This window comes from Geospiza fortis, unplaced genomic scaffold (genome assembly GCF_000277835.1).
Source record: "Geospiza fortis unplaced genomic scaffold, GeoFor_1.0 scaffold23, whole genome shotgun sequence".
NCBI lineage: Eukaryota > Metazoa > Chordata > Aves > Passeriformes > Thraupidae > Geospiza > Geospiza fortis.
In genome coordinates, this window is record NW_005054303.1 from 14096217 (window position 1) to 14119472 (window position 23256).

Genomic DNA, 23256 nt, shown 5'->3' on the forward strand with positions numbered 1-23256 from the left:
GGTGTGCGTGAGGAGCGGGCTCTACGAGGTGGACGTGGCCAGCGCCGAGAGCTACCCCGTCTATTGGAACCGTGAGTGCCGCCGTGCCGGCCGGGAGGAGGCGGAGGGAGGGTGGTCGTGGTGCCCTGTGATCCACGGAAGGGTTTCTGGGCATCCCCCGTGAGCACGGAGCCTGCGCTGGGTGACCCCGCCGCGGGGACACCGGGTGACACACCGGTGACACACCGGGTGGCCTTTGGTGTCCCGGCCGCGCTCGCTGCCGGTGTGTTCCTGTATAAGGGATTTAGGGTAAATTATCCAGCGAGAGAGGAGCAGCGGTGCGCGTCTCCAGCAGGTATCTGAGCGAGCAGGGAGTGGGAATTCCCCTTCCGAGGCTCAGGGATATTTGTGAGGGAAAAGACATGGGCATCCTTGAGAGAGGGGACTCTGGGCCATCCCCCTCCCCGAGGATGAGCGGTACCCCCCAGTCAGCGGTACTCCCCAATCAGCCACCTCCAGCAGCACAGGGAACTGAGCATCTTCCCCTTCTCACCTCTCCCTGCACGCAACCATGAAGGACACGATCTGGGGCATGCACAGCTGGCACCAGAGACTTGGAAAAGGGAGGTCTGGGCATCTGCTCGGTTCTTGGCATGTGTGGAAGAAAGTGGGAGGGAAGGTGGCAGAGATCCTTCTCATGCTCTGCTTTTCCCAAGCAGAGGGTGAGTGAGGGTGGGTATTTGCCTTCAGCACTCTCCCAGTTCCCTCCCTGCACATCTTTCCTTCAGAAGGAGCACAGTAGAAACATCAGTTGTTTGTCCACTCCCTCCTCCCCACAGATGTGTCTTTGATCCCTCATCTTCAGTGAGGAATGATGCAAGCAAGGGTTGTCCCTCTGTGACCCTTGTCCTCTCCACTAGGGAAATTATGATCTTGTGCTTTATATTTCCTTTCTCATCACCTGCCCTCTGGGAGGAGGCATGAAGTGGGATTTCTCCTCCTTTCTCTTGGAGGAATTGCAACAGGCATCTCATACACACATAATCCTTAATTCCTACACTTCCAATAGAGGGAAATTTGTTTCAGCCCCTCAATTTCAAAATGAGGTGGGAATACCCCCCCTGTGTTGCCCTTCCCCTTGCAGTTGTGTGTCCTTGTGGTGCAGCAGTGAACGAGGGGCAGAGATCCCATTTCCCTGCACTTTTCCCCTGGTGGGAAGGGCTCAAGGGTCTTGCTGGGCAAGTGAACCCCTGTTTTCCTGAGGGTGACAAGCTGTGCTCACCTGCTGGTCCTGAGGATTTGCTTTCCAACTGCATTCCCTCAAGGACAAGGGGGATGTGGTGGAGTAGTGTGAGCTGCAGAGGAGCTGAGCATGTCCTGGCATGGGCTTGGCAGAGGGGCAGGCAGATTTCTCTCATCTTAAGACTCAGGTGGGGGTCTCAGAGCTTTTTCAGAGATGAAAACCAGGGCTTTCTGTTGTTTTCCCTCTTTATTTATCAGCCTCTTTACAGGAGGGAGCTCCATAAATGACAATACAGTTCACTTGTGGGACAATTTGTCTTTTAAATCATCACCCCAGGAGCGAGCAGAGGTCTCAGCCCACACAAATTCTGAGCTAGAGGAGCCTGGGCACAGCTTCTTGAGCAGAAACTGGAGCTGCTTCTCCCTGTCCCCCCGCTGAAGCCCCTTGCTGTTGGCACTGGCTGCAGCTACCACATGGTTCCTGGGAAGAGAAGATGCAGGACAGCCAGGAAAGGAGGAAACTGCTGCTATCCCTGTAACTGTGCCTAGGGAGAGAGGGGAAGGAGTGAGCAGAGCTGTCAGGTGAGGCAGGATTGCTCCTGATAATGGGAGCAAGAGGCTGCACTCGTCAGCAGCTTAAAGGTTTAATTTCTTGACACCGAGCCTTGTCCATTTTGGAAGCTGATTCAGTCTCATTAAGCCTGAGGAGCAGATGTTTCAGATGACAGCATGGGCTGTGCAGAGACCATTTCTGGTGCTGGGAAGGAGAGATTCCCAGAGGTTAGCACCAGAGGCAGGGCGGAATAAACTCCTGGGCCTGAGCAGACTAATGACGGGGATGATTTCTAGCCCTCAGAAAGCTGATTAAGGGCAGTGCTCAAGTCTTTTCTTATTAGCAGGTCCAGTCCTTTGCAAGGCTGAGATCAACTTTTGGTCTTTCAAGGGGCTTCTGGTGCCTTCTGGTTTAATTTCCTCACTGCACATTTCCCTGCCTCTATTCCCTGTGAGTGCCTTTCTCCCATTCTGCCTTACTGCTGCATGCACATATGAGGAATCAGCAAGGTCAGATCCCAGGGTTCAGGCTTATCTGTGCCTTTGAAGGCCTTGGTGGAGCCATAATTCCCATATTATTCCTGTTTGCTAGCATGTGTGTAATTCTGGATCCAAAGGGTGGCTGCTGCCCTGACGTGGATGCCAAACCAGCTGTGAGTAAGGCAGGAGAATCCTCCTCTCTGACCACACAGGCGTGAGGTATGATGAGTACAACTGCCTTAAAATGTGCTTGTTGAAGAGTACAGAAACTACTGACTGGTTTTGCTGATTCATGGTTCAGCTCAGAGCAAAGGTCAAAAGCTTATCTCTTTGTTTTTTTGCCCTTTTTCCTGTATGTGCTGGACTCTCACACAGCCACCACATTGAGCTGCTGGTTCCTTAGCTGGCAATTCCTGGGGCATCACAATGCCAGGGAAATGTTGGTTATAGCTTGGCAGGTGCTGGAATATTTATTTTTATATCTGCATTTTAAGCTGGCTGCAGGATTCGTTGGTAACGCCAGGAATATCAGCCTGAGTTACAATTTGAGCAGATTAATTACTGAGAATTTCATCCTTACCTTGTGACCTCTGGGATTTATTTAATTAGCGCTGTAGAACCAGCAGAAATGGTTCAAGAGGATGAAAATTATTAATGTAGGCTTTCAGATAAGTCAGTCGTTTGGAGCAGGGCTGTTTCTTGTTTTCTGTGGAGATGACAAGAGTGATATTTTATACAAGGGTCTTCTGTTTAAATCTTAAATTATCCAGCCCTTTTCAGCCCTCCCAGTTGAAGAGAGCTGCTTTACAATCATTTTGCTCTGGAGTTTGTCAGTGGAGTTTTCAAAGTCCTGTGTGAGTCTGTTAAATCTGTGGTCTGTGCATTTTTGGGTGACTCTCCCCTGTTTTTTCTGGCTTGTGGGTTTGTCCCATGCAGCCCTTGTTCTGTCAAGTATTTGCTTTTTTTTTTTTTTCATGAGTACTTTGTTAAATTGCCTCTATTTATTTAAATTACTCCACTCCAAGACAAAGGTTTGGTAAGGTTAGAATTTTTTTTTGTTTGTTTTTGTAATGTATATTATTTTTCTACCTAACAGTAGCTGAAGTCTATCAAATAAAAAGCCTGTTTTTGTATTTAAAACCAGATTTGTTTAGTAGAACCATCCCTGAGTGAAGATGTACTGATATAACAGATATTTTACTGACTTTAATCTGGAAATATCTTGAATGCAGAGTGGACCACTGGGTCTTAAGATCTGTCTGCTCAGACTGGAACTGGGCTGCTTTAAAAAACCATTTTAGCTGCCTTCTTGATCAAGATGAAAATTAAGGGAATGAAATCAAGAGCTTATCATTGTTTGTGACTTTCATTTGGTTTAGTCTGGTTTTAGCAGTGTTTTTTGTCATTTTACAGCACACTTAGAACGTTTTGGTGTGTTGGACAGTCTTTGAACTTGGTTGATAACAGTTTCCTTTCTATAAAGGGCCTTTTGATTGAAGGCTGAAGTCCTGAATAAAATTTTATGGCTTTTTTTATCTCCAGGTGTGTAATCCTTTGGCAAATAAAACACTGACAGTTCACTTTGTAAAGGTGAAACGTTGCTTTCACTACTCAAAATCTCTCTGGGTTCTTTTTTGTGTCTGTTTTTACTGTGCCATCATTTCAAAAACATCTTGTAGCTTAATTTTTGGCCGATTCCTTCCTGACCAAAAGGCTTGGAAGTGTTCCTGGACAGGGTTTGGAGCGCCCTGGGATAGTGGAAGGTGCCCCTGCCATGGCAGGGTTGGAATGGGAAGGGATTTTAGGTTCTTTCCAACCCAAACCACTCTGGGATTCTGTGACCTAACACACCTAGATGAAATAACTTTCAGATTTGCAGTGTTCCATGTATTAAATCACATTTGTTTGTGTGTATTTTCAGGGTTGTTTCTTGTGGCCTCTCAGCAGAGAGAGCTTGGGACTTTTGAGATGCTTCCACTAGGCCAGGGTTGAGGTGGCAGCACTGGGGATGTGTCTCTGAGGGCAAGTTTCTTCCCTGAGCTCAGCTTTTATGTTTTATTTAAGCATATTTCATCAAAATTAATCTTTCTCCTTTAAATGGGAGCAAAATAATTCTCCAGTGGATGGTTCAGCTGCAGCAGAGTAGCTAAGGAAGGACATGGCTTGGGAAGTTGTGCTTGTCCTTTGATGTGGTCCAGCACTTCTCCTGCTGGATTTGGTCCACAAGGACAAAGGCAGAGGCGTAGGGAATATTTGGATTACAAATTGTGGGTGAGAGGGGTGTTTTCTGCTGTAACTGTGGCAGCAGGAAATGTTTGTGGCATGAGAAGGATGAGGAGTTCTGCTCTGACTTCATTCAGGCCTGAACATGGGTTGGACAGTGCTGAGATCAAAGGAACGGGGTGGGATTGAATTGGAGGTGACAGTGTTGAATTAAGGATTGGTGTCAGGTGAATTTTTGTGTGTCTGATGCTCTTTTAGGGAAAAACAACACTGAAAGCACCAAACCAACACCTTGTCCAGAGCTTTTGGAGGAGCACAAGGATGTGTGAGAGCAGAAGGCCTAGGTGGAAAAAAAATCTGCAAACGAGGAAGAAATTAAAATAAGCAGGAGCAAGAAATTAAAATAAGAAGCAGGAGCAGTTGTCAGAGAATCTATGAGGTTGAAAGCAGTGAGGATGAGGGAGTGGTTTGAGAAAAGGTCACTGCTGAGATGGGATCTGTGTGAGGGGCTGGGGAGGAGAGACTCCGCAGATAATAAATGTTGTAAATAGCGGGATTAGTGAGCACATAAACACGAGGTTCAAGTGGGATCCCAGGCAGTGAAATTTACAATGAAAGAAACTAAAAGTGTTGCCAGGAGAAGCCGTGGCTGCCCCTGGAAGTGTCCCAGGCCGGGTTGGATGGGCTTGGAGCCACCTGGGATAGTGGAAGGGGTCCCTGCCATGTAGGGGGGGTCTTCAAGGTCCCTCCCAAACAAAACCATTCTGGGTTTTTGTGAAAATCCTACTGGTTTTCTGGAAGGGGAAACCCTACAGGGTTAGAAAAAAATGAAGGAAAATTTCAACATGGGGATGAAAGGCTGGGGAATTCTGGAGATGGCTTGGAGAAGATGGAGGAAGGGAGTTCAGGAGGAGAGCACAGAAAAATAATCTCTGTGGTGGAGAAGGGAGGAGTTGAAGCCATGCAAGGGCATAATAACCTTTGCTGTCATCTTGTTCATTAGTGGCAGGTCTGAGGTGTGCACTGAGACAATCTTGCTCTTTATTTTGGAAATTATTCCAGGAACCTCTCGTTCCAAGTGTTTGTGTGTGCTGGCGGAGCTGGGGAGCACAGCAGGGTTTTCAGGAGAGCACACTCAGAATGAGAGGGTGGCATTGTGCAAAAGCCCTTTGGCTTTTTGGGGATGGGCTGGGAGCACACGCTCACTTTTGGGAGGTGCTCATGTGTTGGTCATGTGGCACAGGAGTGGTTCTTCTGTGGTTTTTAAAAAGTGCAGGTGTCCCTGGGCGGTAAAAAGCTGATAAAAGGACAAACTCAGTGGTTCCAGCAGCGAATGCCAGTCGTGGAAGTGCTTCAGAACACTTTGAAGGATTGAAGTTTAGGGAACTGTTTTAATGGATGAGAATTCAATAAAAATACAATTCCAAGTTTAAAACTGCAGCCCATTTCATGTTTTGACAGTCTAAGTTGGTTTTTTTTAATGAGTTGTTCCTGCTTGACATGGCCTGTAAAGTGAGCTTTAGGATTTTGGCTTGGGACCATCAGGATCAGATCTGTGGAAAGAACAATTGTGGATATGGTAATAAACTGTTACCTCAAAGCAGGAAAACCCTTCCTGATTTAAGGATTTAAAATTATGTCCTGGAGCCAGGCTGGGAGAGCTGGGGGTGCTCACCTGGAGAGGAGAAGGCTCCAGGGAGAGCTCAGAGCCCCTGGCAGGGCCTGAAGGGGCTCCAGGAGAGCTGGAGAGGGACTGGGGACAAGGGATGGAGGGACAGGAGCCAGGGAATGGCTCCCAGTGCCAGAGGGCAGGGATGGATGGGAGATTGGGAATTGGGAACTCCTGGCTGGGATGGAATTCCCAGAGCAGCTGTGGCTGCCCCTGGATCCCTGGAAGTGCCCAAGGCCAGGCTGGATGGGGCTTGGAGCAACCTAGGATAGTGGAAGGTGTTCCTGCCATGGCAAGAGGTGGAACAAAATGATCCTGAATTTCCCTCCCAACCCAAACCATTCTGTGATTCTGTGTTTTGGAATGGTTTACAGTTGATGACTTGGAGCACATTCATCACTTTTTGTGGGGTTCCTTCTGTGTTTGTCTGGAACCAGCCCCACAGAGCAGCTTTTCATTCCTCATTGCTGGATTCATAGTGTGAAACAATTAAAAACAGTTCAGGGAAAAACACTTTTAGGCTGTTGCTGGAATACTTCAGGCAGTCTTGGTAAATCAGAGGCAATTCCATGTTTGCAGCAGAGAAAAAAACATCTCTTCCTGCCTCTGGGATCCAGCAGTGGAGCCAACACTGAGGCTCACAGGTTGAGCTGCTCTGGAAGGAAAATCCCACCTGTGCCAGTGGGACTGAAACTCAAATGTAATTCACACCTGGAATTTACAAATTACTTCAGTGGAGCAACTGGGACTTACTGGATGAATCAGCAAAATGATGATTTTTCACTGCTCAGTGAGTGAAAACTGTTCAGCTCAGGCTCTGTGTCCCTCTGAAGCTTCCCGAGGCTTCACCCTTGAACTCCTCTGCAGGACTTTTCCTTCTGGCAGATCAGGACAGGTCACATGTGGTTGTGGTTGGACAAAGGGAGGTCACCAGGCTGGCATCAAACAAATGGTTCCATTTATTTAAGAGTCAGTCACCTGCTGTGCTCTGAAATAAAGTGGAGGAGAGCTAGAAAGGTGTGCAATGTTAAGTTGTTTTTTTTTTTTTTTTAAGAAAAAAATTTAAATGTGTTATGTTAGGTAGCAAACATGAAATAATGCAATTTTAGTTTGGGGCCGTTTTATTACAACATCACCATCCTCACAGACAAGAATTTCTTCCACATATCTAACCTGAATTCCAGTTCTTTCTGTTTGAACTCTTAACTCCTTGTCCTGTCCCTAAAGTTCCTGGTGAAATATATCCAGAACATGATTTTAGGCTTGATATAATAGGAATGGATAACAAACTTTTAAAAAATTCTCTAATAACACCCTTGATGTTATTCTGGAATATATTTTTATGTATTTATTTATTTAGATAGGCACTGCCACAGGTTGCCCAGAGAAGTGTTTCAGGCCAGGAACTTGGTAAATGTATGAGCCCTTCATTATTTAACTTAATATAAGACTTCTAGTTTTATAAAAGAAAAGTTAACTTTTAACTATAACTGAAAAGTTAATATAAAACTTCCAATTTGAGATGTCACATTTGCAGCCTCAAAGTTGCCTTCAGCTTGTGCAGGTATTATTCTCACATGCTGCAAATTGTTTGCCACTGCAGTAAGAAGGAAATCAAATTTAAGGAAATGTTACAGCACCAAAAAAGCAGGAATCTGAAATTAGTGCACTGAAGAACATCTCGACCTGGTGGTGTTTTATACGCTCGTGTTTCTTGCCTCACTTCTTGGTTTTGGGCTGGGAGAGCTGGGAGTTGTCAATTTGAGCAAAGCACCAGCTTTAATTTAAATTTCTGAGCCTCTGAATATTCTATTAACCTTTTAGATCTCATTTGTGGGTAAATCATCATAAGTGTCTTGGGGCTGGTGGCTGCAGAGTGCCAGGAGTGCCTGGGCTTGGCCAGCAGTGAGTTCTTATCTCTGAATTATCTCACTTTGGTCACAGTTTCGTGCTCCTGAATCAAGGCAGGTGGAAAAGGCTCCTTTGAGCTGTGCAAAACTGAAATTTAAGGCTATGCCCTGTCCAGCAATGTGCTGGCAGGAAATGAAGGATGGAATTGGTGTGTTAGAAGGGAAATTAAGGCAAATTCTGCTCAGTTATGACTTTATTGTGGTGGATTAGCCGGGTTTTTAATCCAATTTATATTAGATGTGAGGAATAGCTGGGTTATACACATACACTACACACACATGCTGCAGTTTGTATGTTGCCTACAGTTTTTATTTTAACATAATTCTCGTTATTCAGAGGATTTTGGTGATTATCATAATGCAAATCACTCATGTTCTTATCACACCATTAATTACAGCACTTGTATTCTTTTGTTCTTTGGATTTTCAGGGGGAAGAAAAAGACCCATTTGTGCAAAAATAAATAAATCCTTTGTTGCAGAGTAAATCTCTTAAACTGATTTCCTCTAAAAGTGGTAAAATACGTGTGACTAATTAAAATTTAGTGGTTTTCATCTACTTTAAATCTCCTCCATTCAGATTTATTTAGAAATTCTTTTATAAATAAACCATGGAAGTGTATAACCAGTCAAATATGTTGATATCTTTCAGTCTGAAGCACTGCCAGCTGCAGATTATATGGTGTAAGACTTAAGGCAGTAAAGAAATCAAGGCAAATCCTTTCCTAGGGATTGAGATTGTAGGGATAAGGATAAATAACGCTTCATGTTAAAGATTTGGAATTCTGTATTGACAAAAAATAAATTAAATTACCACATGATGTAATTTCAGTGTCTTTAACTCTTCCATAAAACAAAAGTAACTGAAAGAATGTAGTTTAAGCTTTGTGAAATACCTGAGTATGCAAGACATGAGTGAATTTATTGAAGGTGGATAAGTGAGGGCTAAAAATTGGTGAAATTGGGTGCTGAAATGGCAGTTCTGGTTCATCACTTTTTAATGCTCTTTACTGTTGTAAGTTTGCATCAAGTCTTCTGAACTAAACCTGGGGGTTTTCAGTGCCAGCCCCCGTGCAGGATTAAACAGAGGAGCTGTGGTTAGGAGCCTCTTTCCCAGTGTCCCAGATTTCACTGAAAAATCCCTTGTGTGAAATTATTTCCCCAGCCCATCCAGAGTATTCCATGGAACTACCACTGATGCACTTCCCTGTCTTCATTAACTGAAGTCTCACTTACTTTTGGAGACCTTTAGAACTTTGGTTGTTGTTGGTTTTCTCAGCTTTTACAGAGATGGGGTAACTGAGAGGTGTTTTGAAGGATTTTATTCTATTATCAGTCTCGATGAGATGTAACACTTAATGCTGTTTTATCAGAGGGTAACTTATTTCTTGGTCACAATACCTTATAAATGTTTTTCTGCCTATTAACTTTTGCTACACAATGTTGTTATTACTTCTAACAGCAATCATCTGTGTTTTTATCCCACATGGTCTTGCTGCAATGGATCTTTCACATTTCTAATTCTCTAAAATATCTGGTTTTTTGCAAGGCCATATTTTGAAATTTGTTTCTAGTTCAGTCTCTCAACAAGTTGTCATAGAATTGGAGGTTCTCAGAGAGTCTTGGGATGGTTTGGGTTGGAAGGGACCTTAAATCCCACCCAGTGCCACCCCTGCCATGGCAGGGACACCTTCCACTGTCCCAGGCTGCTCCCAGCCCTGTCCAACCCGGCCTTGGGCACTGCCAGGGATCCAGGGGCAGCCTCCCCACCCTCATTTCTCCCTAATATTCCCTCCTAATCTCTCCTCTTTTAGTTTGAAGCCATTCCCTGGCTCCTGTCCCTCCATCCCTTGTCCCCAGTCCCTCTCCAGCTCTCCTGGAGCCCCTGCAAGGGGCTCTGAGCTCTCCCTGGATTTTCTCTTTTCCAGGTGAACATTCCCAGCTCTCTCCCAGCCTGGCTCCAAAATGTGGTTTTGTGTGCTGTGATCCCAGATTTGATGCTCTCAGCTCTGCAGGGCTGTGTTCATGTTTCTGAGAGCCAAACTGTGCTGCTGATGGCAGGAAATGTCATTTTCTGCCTTCCTCCTCCTCCTCCTCCCCTTCCAGGTGGTTTTCTCTTGAGGTTTTTCTGTAGCTCAGGGTTCAAACCTGTCCCCCCCAGCTTGTGATGGGAAATCAAAGCAGTTTGTGGTTCAGGCTGGTTTGGCTGCTCTGAGAGTGTGCAACTGTTTAAAGGAGGGAATGGGAAAAAGAAAAAAAGGCAATTCCTTGGTCCCCCCAAAATCCCGCAGAGCTGGAAAACAGAACTGCCCTCACTCAGGTTTTTCAAACCTCCTTAATTGTCTTTGGATCTAAGAATAATTTATATTTGCATATGAACACCCTTTCCAAAGTCAAATATCATATTTATTCCAAACTCAAGTGTTCTGCAGAGATTTCATGTGAAAATTTTTCTTATTTCAAACAGTTTTTCCTGGCTGAGCCTTCCTGGGAAGGGCTCAAGTTCTGTTTGAGAGCTGCTGTTGAGTGCTCTTGTAAGGAACCACTCTGGGAAAGCTTCTCTCAGGCAAAAAGAGCCTGAAAATATTTACTTTAATACTTGATGGTTAGAATTTTAGCAATCTGTAGGTGGAAATTCCCATGTGAAAAACTTGAAGCCCTTCAAAACTGAAAAAGAGGTGTCTTGTACTCAGTTTGGAGTACAAAATAGTATTCATGTGATTATTATTTAAAAGAAGAAAACATATTTCTGCCTGTGGATTCAATGAATAGAGCCTCATCAGGCTGCTTAGTCAAGAATTAAGGAATTGCTCACAGATTTTCCCAGTGAGGATTAACATCTGACACAGCCCTGTCACTGCTGCAGCCACAATGGGAGCCTTTCTCTCGACCCTCACATTTCATTTCTTCCTACAGACAGAGCTTTGTTTGGCAGGGCAGCCTGGCTGGATGTGTGTGCACTGAAAAATGTGGATTTCTGACAGGTGTAAAGTGTCTGGGACTACAGCAAAAGTTAAGGAAAGAGACTGGTGTGGTTAACTTTCAGTTCATGAAAAACAAATATTCATCTTTCACCCTGCATTGATGGGATGTAGACTCCAAAATTAATCTAAATTTTCATGAAATATTGAATTTCCTATGCAACTTGCAGGCACTGCTAACTTGTGCATTTTACAGCCGCTCAGAACTTTGGTTTTTCTGATATTTTCAAGGATCAATTTCCTTGAAATGAATTTGAAATTCCCTTGCCCCGTGGGGAGATTATTTCGAGGTGATTTTCCTTTTGTTTTTGTGACGTGTTGATTCAGTGGTCTGAGGGATGAAAATTTGATAGTTTAGAGGTTCTGAGTGAATTGTGGAGGTGTTTTCAATTCTCTGTCACGTTCTCACCTGGCAGCACTTGGTGTGGAAGTGACTTTAGGGCACAGCCAGCACCTGTGGTGTGTCTGTAGTGGAGGCAGCACGGAACCAGGAGTTTGTGGGACCTGAGCTTGTGCTCACAGAGCTTTGGGACCAGACCAAAAACCCCTGCCCGTGGCTGGGTCACCCCATCCAGCAGTGCTGACAGACCAGAGATCCCTCCTGTGCTCAGGCACTCTGAAATCTATTGTTTCATGTTTAATTTTCACCTGAATTTCATGTACTGTGTGTTTGCATCTATTGTTTCTTTTCCAATTTCTCCTTCCCAGCTTTTTTTCTACCCTGTTCCAGGTCAGAGCAGATCTTGGAGCAGTGAAGCCTTTTTTTTTTTCCCTTTATCTCCTTTTTTTTAAGCCTTTTTTTGTGATTGAGTTCTTATTTGCTTTGTAGAGCTAAATCTTTGTGGTCAGTGTAACACACACAGGATATTTGGTTTTGGCTGAGTCACTGAGTCAGTCTATACAAACATATATGTGTATGTGTGTGTATATGTGTAGAAATGTATATATATGCATATATATGTATAAATGTATATGTGTGTATATATATATCAATATATATGTGTGTGTATAGGTATATATATGTATATATTTATATATAAAATATCTATATACATACATATATGTATGTGTGTATATGCATGTATACACATATATATGTATATATACATGTATGTATATATATTTTTTTATATATATATATGTATATATTCATATCAAGTGTGCACTGGAGGTCACTGGTCCCACTGCTCTGTGCTCTTAGCAGACCCAAATCTGTGTTAATCCCATAAAAACCTGGATTTGGGATCTTTGGGGCTTGTGGGTCACTGAATTTCTCCTTGGTTTTCCAGATGGAGGAGGAGGAATTCAAAGCTGAATTACAATGGATGTCACTGTCCTGGGTATAAGAGTAGAATTTTTGCACCCTGTAGTAAATGTGGGCAACAATGAAGCACAGTTTGATAAAGAATAAGCACCAAGTTATATTATTTTAAGAGATTTCTCTTCTGCCAGGTGCACAGCAAGTGCTGAGCCCCCACTTTCCTCATTTAGAGAACTGAAACTGAAACAAGAACAGCAGATACCAAAACCAGCCCTCAGTAAAACATTGATTTTAATTTAAAAAAAAAACAACTTGCATTTTTAAATACCACCATTTATGCTAATTGATGTGTAATTTGGGTTGTTGGAAGTGCCCTGGCAGTGTCCAAGGCCAGGCTGGGCAAGGCTTGGAGTAAACTTGGGTAGTGGAAGGTGTCCCTGCCATGGCAGGGGTGGCACTGGATGCAGTTTAAGGTCTCTTCCAACCCAGACCATTCTGGAATTCTGTTTTTCTGTCCATCTCTCACATCCTCACACACAGCTGGGAAATCTCATTAGCTCAGGTTTGCAGATTACACTACATTTCCTGCTCTCAGTTTGTGATTTGTGGCTTTAAAAAAACCTCTTTTTTTTTGTATTTTTATTTTTTTAGAGTCTGAAAAGATCCCTGTCATGCGTGGCCAGTGGTTTATTGATGGGACTTGGCAACCTCTGGAAGAGGAGGAAAGTAATTTAATAGAGCAGGAGCACCTCAACCGCTTCAAAGGCCAGCAGCTGCAGGAGAGCTTTGATATGGAAATATCCAAACCTGTTGATGGGAAGGAGGGTAAGATTGTTTAGATCACTCTCATACATTTTTTTTGACACTTGAGGTCTGCTTCTCCTAAGTAAGAATGTGATCTGCTTTGGTTTTTTATCCTGTAAATTGGGGAACATCAGTTTGTTCTCCCATTTTCCAGTGTGGGATTTTCTGCTGCAGCACGCTTGGGGAATGCTGTAAAAATTAAAGTTATGGAGAAACATCTTGTTCCCATTGTGTTTCATATCTTCTAATTGTGTTTGAAATCTCATTTCAAACTAAAATCTCTTGGTGGGACAAGAGGAGTCAGTGTCCAAAGGCAAACTGGCTGATTGCTCTCTGCAATCCCTCATTCTCTCAGCATCCCTAATTCTGCCCTAAAGGGAGTGGGATCATTTTTAAAAATCACGTTTCATTTTCCATTTTGATTCAGGCTGGATTTATTAGTTTTCAGCTGCAGTAAATCTTGGGCATGCATTCTGTTGGGGAAGTCCTTACATTTTAATGAGCAGGCTGAGGATGTTCAGGTGGTGTTGCTGAGAATCTTTTTCTGCTGCATGGAACATTTTTTAAATTACTGAAATTACTGATCTATTATTTAATGTACACAGTTGAATTGATTGCTCAGAGCAGGTATTGCACAGCAAAAAATCAGAATTTTTTGCCCTTCACACTTTTGGCTGTCTCTTGCTTGAACAATCTACAAACCACAAGCTTCAAATACAGAGGGCCCTCAAGATATCTCAGCAGGGATTTGGTTGTATTATTCTTTACAAAGAAACTTTATTTTTGAAGTGGAGCTTTGTGCAGAGCAGTTACACAGGGTGGGAATGGCTGTGTTTTGGCCATGATTTCTTATGTGTGACCACACAAGTAAAGCCTTGTTCAGAAATTGGAAGCCTAGCAATAAATTCTGTAATCACTGTAATGAAAACCAAAGTGTCATTTCTTGATTTAGGAAGTTTTATCAGCATTACAGAAAGTTTCTAACTCCCCTTTAAAACTAGTGAGGCCTTTATGATTTTTTTTCCTTTTCTGTGCTACTTTAAAAGATTTTTTCACCTGGCCAAGGCTGCAGAGCAATTTTCTGCTAGAACAGCTCTGTCCAAAAGCTGCATGAAGCGGTGTGAGCCCTGAGCCACAGCTCTCTGCCTGTACAAACATCCTTCTGGAAGGCACTTTACCTGTATTTCTGATTTATTGTCCCGGAGGCACAAAGCTCAGGGTTGTTAGTGGCAGGAATTTATGGTTTTTTACATGGAAAGCAAATCTTTGTGATTCCTGAGTGCTCCCAGCCTTTGTTAGTTTAATTTTTGAGGGAAGGCTGCACTGGTGCTTGGGTTCTCCTTATAGAGTAAATAAGAGAGGTCAGAGTTGGGATTTTTTCAGATAAAGTCTGAACTATGGAACAGAAATTTTCAGATTTGATGTTGGATGGACTGGGGAGAGTGATGAGGAAGATATGACCACTGATATTTAAGAAAATGTGAAAGATCAGAAAAGGAAACTCCAAATTCAGGTGCCAGTGCCTTTTCTAAAACCAAAGTCACAAAAGAAAAAAGGCAAAACAAAAAAAACCAGAAAGCACACCCCCAAAAAAGAAAACAAAACAAAAAAAGCCAAAAACAAACAAAACCCCAAGCTGTATGTGGCATCACTTCAGTGGTATATATGTCAAGTCACCAGTAGGTTTCAGCAGGGTTTTTTGGTAATAATAGCAGAGTTGCAGGACAATTGCAGCTGACAGTGTGTGAACAGTGGTTTTGTCATTCTGATTTCCCTCTCAATACCTCTTGGAGCCTCTGGCATCCACAAATGCCATCTGCAGTGGCACTGGGAGAGGCTCTGCAACCGGTGAAATAAACAAAATTAGCTGAATTCAGTTTATAAATTTCTTAAATGCTCCATTTTGCTGTAATTGCATCCTGTATGAAGCAGTTTTTGATGCCATCAGGGTTTACAGGTACCTGTTGTTTATGATCAGTGAAAGTTGAGCTAAATCTGGAAATATCCATTGGGAAGCAGTGACTGTTCCCAGTGCTGTGATAAAACCTTGTGAGGGATGAAAAACTGACCAGGTCCTCTGATTCATCAGCAAAATTAATACAAGCTGCTGCTGTAACAGCCCCTTTGTACCAAGGATTACTCCAGTAATTGCATTTATTAATTGTATTAAATTTATTAATTCTGATTCATTTATTAATCCTGGATTGCAGCTGGTTAACAAGGAAATCACCAAGCTTCATCCAGGGCTTTTGGTGGTGATAAGAGGGATAAATAGCCCATTATTAAACTGTTAATCCCAGCAAAACTTCCTCTGAAAGTGCAGAATTGTTCAGGAGGAGGGTCTCCAACCTGCAGCCAACAAATAACATAATGCCCATGCTGACATTTGTGTTATTCTTTACCAAAAAAAAAAGTTTTTTGCGGTTTTGGGAGCACAAAGGGCTTTAAATGCAGAAGGGAACAGCAAGCACAGGAGACAGGGAGTGATTCCCCAGGCTCTGTTTTCCAGGGGGCAGCCTGGAGATCACTCCTTTGCTGAGCAATCTGTAGTTTGCATTTTGATTTTCATCCTTATAAACCATTTAATTTCATGCCTTGCAAAATGAGCTTGGTTTATGGTGCCTGATGCCAGTGACTCCTCTGGGTGCCTGATCCCCTTCAGTGCATCAGATAAATTACTGTTTTAATGGCAGGGTGCAGAAATGGGGCATTTTGTGATCAAAAGGAGCTTGGCCAGCAGGTCAAGGGAAGGGACTGTCCCCCCCCTTGCTCTGCTGAGACCTCTCTGGAATTCTGTTCCTGCTCTGGAGCTGGGAGAGCTGGGGGTGCTCCCCTGGAGAGGAGAAGCCCCATGAGAGCTCAGAGCCCTTTCCAGAGCCTAAAGGAACTCCAGGAGAGCTGGAGAGGGACACCTATGTGGCAGTAAATAAGTTTAAAGTTTACAGAATGACAGAAGATTTAGAAACTGCCTTTTCTTCATGCTGTGGCAGACAGTGAGTTCAGCTCCTATCTGAAGTAGCCCATCAGAGGAGCAGCATTTTGCAGAGATTTCTGACCTATCCAGGCTGTTGTCAGATAAAACAAGACCAGTTAGGTTCCTGTCCTCTATTGCTCCATGGACTTTTTCAGATATATTCATTTAGTGATGATGGAGTGAAGCTGAATGTTTTATTTATGGGATAGGAAGGTATAGGAATGTGGGTTTTGTTGACGGAGTGACAAAACTATTTTTTGTTGCCTTAAAAAGGAAATAAGTGCAGAAGTTTCTCTCCTCAATTAGGTGAAAAGACATCTCATAGGCCTGGGGGACTTCACCTCAAACTTAAGGATGGCTAATTGGACAGAAGCCAAAAAGTCCAGCCTGGGTAATTTACTAGAAAAAGCAGAGAACAAAGCAACCAATCACTTTTTTGAGGTGTTTTACTAGGGGCAAGAAGGCCTCTTGCACCTAGATCAGTTTTTCCCTGTAAAGAGTTTATTATTTTGCCTTTTATTAAAACCTTTTTTATTTTCCAACACTCCCACAGAAGCCATCCTGCTGATTTTATGCCTTAGTCTAAGGTAGCTGAGCTGTCTTGGGTGTGAAATAGATCTCCAAAAATTTATGAGACCTGGCTCAAAAAGACTCAGGTTTCAGGAAGGTAGGATAGGAACAGATACAGTTCTTTGTATTTGCACGGAGAGATGCTCAAAATTCAGCTGGAAATCACTCAAGCAACCTGATTTAAACCTGAAATTGGATCTTACTTTGAAGTTGATCCTGATCTGTGAAGAGGATTGGAGCAGATGAACCCCAGCAGTGCCCCTGACAAAAAATAGTCTGTGATTCCATGATAGACATACAGAAATAAAAAATCCTGTCAGTTAGAATTAATATTCCAATGCATTGATTTTGAGACACCAGAACTCTATTGGGGTTTTTCTTACAGAATTTCAGCGCGTGGTCAAGGCCACAAAACCTCTAAAAATTCCATTTGGAAGAGCTGATTTTTTTTTTTTTTTTTTTGGTCTTTTCTTTCAAATAGTATTTTCTCACTGTATAAAAAATTTATATAGATTTTTGGCACAGCTAAGTTAACCTTTAGATGGGAAATTCCTGTTCATAGACTTGGAGAGTTGTGCAGGTCAGGAGGGATCTCTGGGGATGCTCAAACCCAACCTCCCTGCTCTGATGAGAGCAGCTTGCTCAGGATGTTTCCTGTGGGATTTTCAGGATCTCCCAACAACAGACTCCACAACCTCTCTGAGCAGCCTGTTCAGTGTTTTACCACCCTCACCATGAAAAGCAATTTTTCTTCTACTTCCCTTGAGTTTCCTGTGTTGGTTCTTCCTGAGGGAAGTAAAAAGCCAGTGCAATATTGCAAATTAAATTATTCTGTGGAATCCCCAGTGCTGTAGCTCTGAGAATTTATTTTGATTTTCCTCCCCCCCAGAGAAGTGGTGTGCAACAATAAATACATTTCATTTGCACCTGCACTGAGAGCTGTGGGGACACCTGGGGCAGGTGACACAAGTGTGGGATGTCACTCACTTTGCTGGATCAGGGAGCGCTGAGACCTTGCAGAACGGGGCAAGATCAGGAGATTTTGCCTAATCTAACTTTTAACCATCCTCTTATGCTCTTTGGGGGAGAAAAACCCCAGAGTTGTGCTTAAAATGGAGGTTTTAGTGCACATTTAGGAAGGGTCAGTGTGTTCTACCCTGTACCAGGGATGATGCTTTAGGTGGCTCTGGTGGCACCATGTCCCAGTGCCTCTTACTGATGCCTTTACCTCTGTTGTGATGTCATAACTGCTTGTGAAGAGTGAAAAAATTGAGTTTGGGACCTGACTTGCTACAAAATCTCTTGTTTTGGTTTGTTTTTTTAAGATATACATTTTAGCTCTTTCTAGAAAGTGTGACTTTATTTTTTTTTCCTAAAAAATGGTGATACTAATGAAAAAAAAATGACACCCCTTTTAAAAATTTTACTTTGAAGCTCAGTGTTTTTACTTTTAGTTCTCTACTACCTCCCTCCCTTCTCCCTCCCTTCTTTGTTCAAATGGAGAGGATATAAGGAGAAATCAGATGCTGCATGTCTTAAGAGAAAGCATTCCCAAGGTACAGTAATTGGAGATTTCTTTTTTTTTGTTTTAATTTTTTTTTTTGGTAGTGCTCCTGGCTTAGGAAGCTTTAAATTATAGTTTGCTTGTCTCAATTAAATATTAGATTTACATGCTTTAGTTTTTTGAGCTGTATCTGTGCAATTTCTTTCCAAGGGGAAGGAAAAAGCATCCTAAAGCTTAGAGGAAAAGTAGAAGTGTTGTGAGTCCTAGAGAGAAGTAGATGCTCATAGTGTCATGCAGTAATTCTTATTAGAATTGTTTGTGGCTGATGAAAACTGTGAACATTTGTTTCTCGCACTCTTTGGTGTGATTTGGCTTTTCCAATAAAATAAAAGGGATTTTTTTAGGATTGCAGCAGGCCTGGAATGAGATTAATTCTTTCAGAGAAGGAACGGAAGGTTCCTTCCAGATAATGTTTTGTTTGCTGCTTTCTTTTGGATAATAATCTTTAATTTTAAGTTATAATTCATTTTTGCTGCAGCTTTGGAACGGAATGAGTCCCTGGCCATGGGCTGGAAAAGGGGAAGCTGTGTGGATTATAGCTCAAGGCTGCTGAGCTGCAGAAAACAGCCCTGACCTTTGCAGCAGCTGATGTCCTGCAAATTTATTTCAGAAAGTGGGGGGAGATCTTACAGGAGCCATTAATGATTGCAGAAGGCTCCAAAGTTCTTGTCACTGGGCTCTCTCTGCAACCTCTAAAGCCAGGAGTGATTAAACTTTCACTGACTCCTAAAACCTTTCATTTAAAATGTAAATGGACATGGTAGGTTTGTAGTTGTTCTTGTCATACCTTGTATTCTTGTGGCTCCTGGGGATGTTGTGAACTCTTGAGAGTTTATTTTGACATGCATAAATGTTTGCCTTTTGACTTCCTTTAATTATTTTTTATGTGATTGGGTCCAAATGGAAATTTCTGAAATCAAAATGTTTTGCAGTAAAATTTTTCCTGCCTCTTCTCACACAAGGAGCCCAAGTCTGTTAAAGGTGAATCAGTGTAATTCAAGCAATAAGAAAGGACTTCTGCCTTTTCTTTTGTAAATTGAAATTCTAAAATTATGTTGTGCATTTGTTTTCCTCTCAAATCATGCTCAATTGTGGTAATGAATGTGCTCAAATTAGAAAAAAATTGAAATTAGGTGGTTGTGTGACAAATAGTGACAGCGATGAATTGAGAGGTAATGAAGTGCAATGTAAAAAACGACAGCAATGTGAGACATTTTTAATTAAGAGCAATGGCCTTTTTAATGGTTCTTTAAAAAAAATAAATAAGAAAAGGTTTTTAAATCTACAGGTTTATGTAGCAGAACCTGAGATTCATTTCAGAAGGAGCAACAGCAGCCAAATTATGTTCTCAGCTCCCTGTACCACGTGTCAGGCTTTTGTGTGGCACCTGCTGCTTGCAAGACAGACTAATTTAAAAATCCTTGGGGAAAAAAAATAAAGAATGCATGAGAGGTTTTGAGACAGTCTGTATCCAAGCTCTGGTCTCTGTCCTGGCTGGAATGACAGTGCCTGTGTCCTTGGAGGCAGTGTCAGCTCTGAGCACTTCACAGATGCTTTTCCCTGGATGGATTCTGACTTGAGCACCACCAGACTCTGGGGAGAAAAGATCCACCCCGTGCTTTGCTCTTGGCAGGTGGATGGAAGCATCAAGGAGAGAAGCAGGTATTTAGCTAAAAAAGGTGGTTAATTGTGAGCAGGTGGCCCCAGGAGGTGCTCAGGCTGGGAGGATGTTTCCATGTGCACAACACCGTGCAGGGTTTCTGCTCCTCTGTTATTCTCCATTTCTTTGACTCAAGATGAGTCAAAAGCCTCATGGAGATCAGGTTCTGCAAGGCTTTAGGAATATCTGTTCTGTGTTTTAAGGTTCATTTTTCATATTCCAACTTTTTAGGTGGGATTTTTTTCCCTCGGGGCTCATCTCTCTTGGCGAAACTGGAGTTTGTGTGATAGCAACCACTGATTTCTTCAGCTGAAAAAAATCATTTCCTGGTCCCATCTTCCATCTCCAGCAGGGCTAAGCTTTTCACATGCTCAAACTGTAGGAGTCTGTATTGGTTGGTGTTCCTGAGAAATGTTTCATTTCTAAGTTCTGGCTACAAAAGAATCCAAAATTTGGCCTCATCTCCAAGGACTTGGCCTTCAGTCCCTAACTAAAATCCCAGAAGGGCTCGGGATAGAAGAGACCTTAAATCCCATCTCATTCCACACCTTCCACTAACCCAGGCTGCTCCAAGCCCCACTGGCCAACCTGGCTTTGGACACTTCAGGGGTGCAGGGGCAGCCACAGCTTCTCTGGGCAACCTCAGGGCCTCACCACCCTGAGTAAGGAATTTCTTCCTCAAATCTAATCTAAATCTCTCTTCCTTTAGTTTAAAACCCTTCCCTCTTGTCCTCTCTCTATCTCCCCATGTCAGAAGTTGTTCCCCCTCTTTTAAAATCCCCCTCCAAGTTCTTGGAGTGTGATATTTTCAGGGTCCCCTGTGGCAGGAAGGAAATGATGAATCTGACTCCATGTTCTTAGGAGGCTCATTTATTATTGTATCATATCATATCATATCGTATCATATCATAATGCTAAAACTATACTTAAGAATAGAGAAAGGATACAGACAGAAGGCTAAACAAGATACTAATGAGAAACCTGTGACTCTCTCCAGAGCCTTGATACAGCTGGGCTGTGATTGGTAATTAAGTTAAAACAATCCACATGAAACCAATCAAACAACTACCTGTTGGATAAACAATGTCCAAACCACATTCCAAAGCAGCAAAACACAGGAGAAGCAAATCAGATAATTATTGTTTTCATTTTTCTCTGAAGCTTCTCAGCTTCCCAGGAGAAGAAATCCTGGCAAAGGGATTTTTCCAGAAAATATGACAGTGACATTGGAGGCTGCTGCAAGGTCTCCCCAGAGCCTTCTCTTCTCCCGAAGAGTGTGCTGGGCTTTTCTGCATCTGGGGAAGATGCACCTGCAGAGGGATGTCTGTGGGAATGCTGTTAGTGCCAGGGGAGTGCCACACAGGAACAAATCCATGAAAAGTCAGGGTCAGAGGAGTTTTCTGTCCCTGTGGATTTATGGACATGCAGATCTCAGTGAAACTCAGCACCATCCCAGCTTGGTGCCCTGGAGAGACCTCTCAGGTGTGGAATTTGTGCTCCTGGAGGATGCAGAGGGATCCAAGGGCAGCCACAGCTTCTCTGGGCAACCTCAGAGCCTCCCCACCCTGAGGAAACAACTTCTTCCTTAAATCTAATCTAAATCTCTCCTTTAGTTTAAAACCCTTCCCTCTGGTCCTCTCTCCATCTCCCCATGTAAAAAGTTGTTCCTCTGCTTTTAAAATCCCCTCCAAGTTCTTGGAGTCAGGTCCAGAGGGAGATTTCTGTCCCCATGGATTTATGGACAGTCAGATCTCAGTGAAACTCAGCACCATCCCAGCTTGGTGCCCTGGAGAGACCCCTCAGGTGTGGAATTTGTGCTCCTGGAGGATGAGCAAGAAGAGATTCCCCTGTGCCTGTCCTGCTGCCTCATCTGAATTCTGCCCCTGGGCTCCCTCAGCCAGGCTGTGACATTCCCTGGTGGCTCCCTGACACCTGGGACACCCTGAGCTGCCACTCTGAGCCCCTCTGGAGCTTCGCAGGACAGTCCTTCTGTCAGTCCTATCCTCTCCTCATCCTCAGGAAACATCACTTTCCCTTCCTCAGGCTCAGCTTCACACCAGCAGTGTTAGTCTGTAAAATCCCATGCCTGCAAAGCACACTTGGAATATTTTATTTTTTTTTAGGATGTTTCTTTTCAGACTGCTGTCAAATCCTCCCCAAAGACACATTTTTGTGTTCCCTGTCTCACTGTGAACACCCCCTGGGGCTGTCAGCAGCAGAAGCTCCTTTTGGTTGAACTGTCAAGAGTTTTAATAATCTCTTCACTGTCAAATAATCACAGAATCAAATCCCAGAAAGATTTAGGTTGGAAGAGGCCTTAAAGCTCATCCAGTGCCACCCCTGCCATGGGCAGGGACACCTTCCAGGCTGCTCCAAGCCCTGTCCAGCCTGGCCTTGGGCACTGCCAGGGATCCAGGGGCAGCCACAGCTGCTCTGGGCGCCTGTGCCAGGGCCTCACCACCCTCACAGGCAGAACTCCTTCCCAATATCCAACCTAAACCTACTCTTGTTAAAATCCATTCCCTGTGTCCTGTCCCTCCATCCCTTGTCCCCAGTTCCTCTCCAGCTCTCCTGGAGCCCCTTCAGGCCTTGGAAGAGGCTCTGTGTTGAGTTTTATCTTCTTTTTATCTTCAGGGTCATCACAAGATGGTGTTTCTTGTTGGGACTCAGATGTTTATCAGTTCTTATCTCTGTCACAGCCTCACAAACCCTGAGTTCTGCAGCACTTCACTCTAACAAACTAAAAATGGAGCCCCACTTCTCTCTCTGCAAGGCCTTTTAAGGATAAACTGCCCAATTAAGAAATGACACCTGAATTATTTTCACTTTTAACCCAATAACCAACCACCCATGCTCACAATGGGAACTTTTTTATCCAATTACACAAAACCACCCAAACCCATGGAGAAGAAGGTGAAGAAGAAGGAGCAACCTCCACGCCAAAACCTCCATCTTGCTTTATATCTATTACTACATTCTAAAACCTTAAACTCTAAGTTTTCCACCCTGTGATATCACACACTTCTATTCAATCTCCACACCCACAATCCCACTTCTGTCATTCCATTCTGGAAGCTTCTCCAGGGCCTCAGGTCAGTGCAGTGTTCTCTTGGGGGTCAGAGCCTGGCAGCACAGAAAGTCTGAAATTCTCAGCGATTCCCAGGGTTCCAACAGCTCTGAGCTCTCCCTGGATCCTTTTCTTCTCCAGCCTGAGCCCCCCCTGCTCTGTGCTGGTGACATTTCTTTGGATGCAGCCCAGGGCACATTGGGCCTGCAGACACACATGGCTGGGCCCTGTTGATCTTCTCATCCCCCAGCACCCCCAAGTCCTCCTCCTTGGGGCTGCTTTCAATCCCAGCCTCAATTGTGCTTGGGATTGCCCTGACCC

The 23256-nt window shown here is 43.5% G+C and overlaps 1 protein-coding gene across 1 annotated transcript in view; it reads left to right on the top strand.

The window, feature by feature from the left end:
* Positions 1–6: 6 nt before the first annotated feature.
* DDHD1 (DDHD domain containing 1) overlaps positions 7–23256 on the top strand; it is a 65811-nt gene continuing 42561 nt past the window's right edge. The window contains exons 1-2 of the mRNA XM_031066327.1: positions 7–71; positions 12948–13121. Of these exons, the coding sequence (XP_030922187.1) occupies positions 12968–13121 (154 nt within the window). The 5' untranslated portion in view covers positions 7–71; positions 12948–12967. The remainder of the gene's footprint in view (positions 72–12947; positions 13122–23256) is intronic.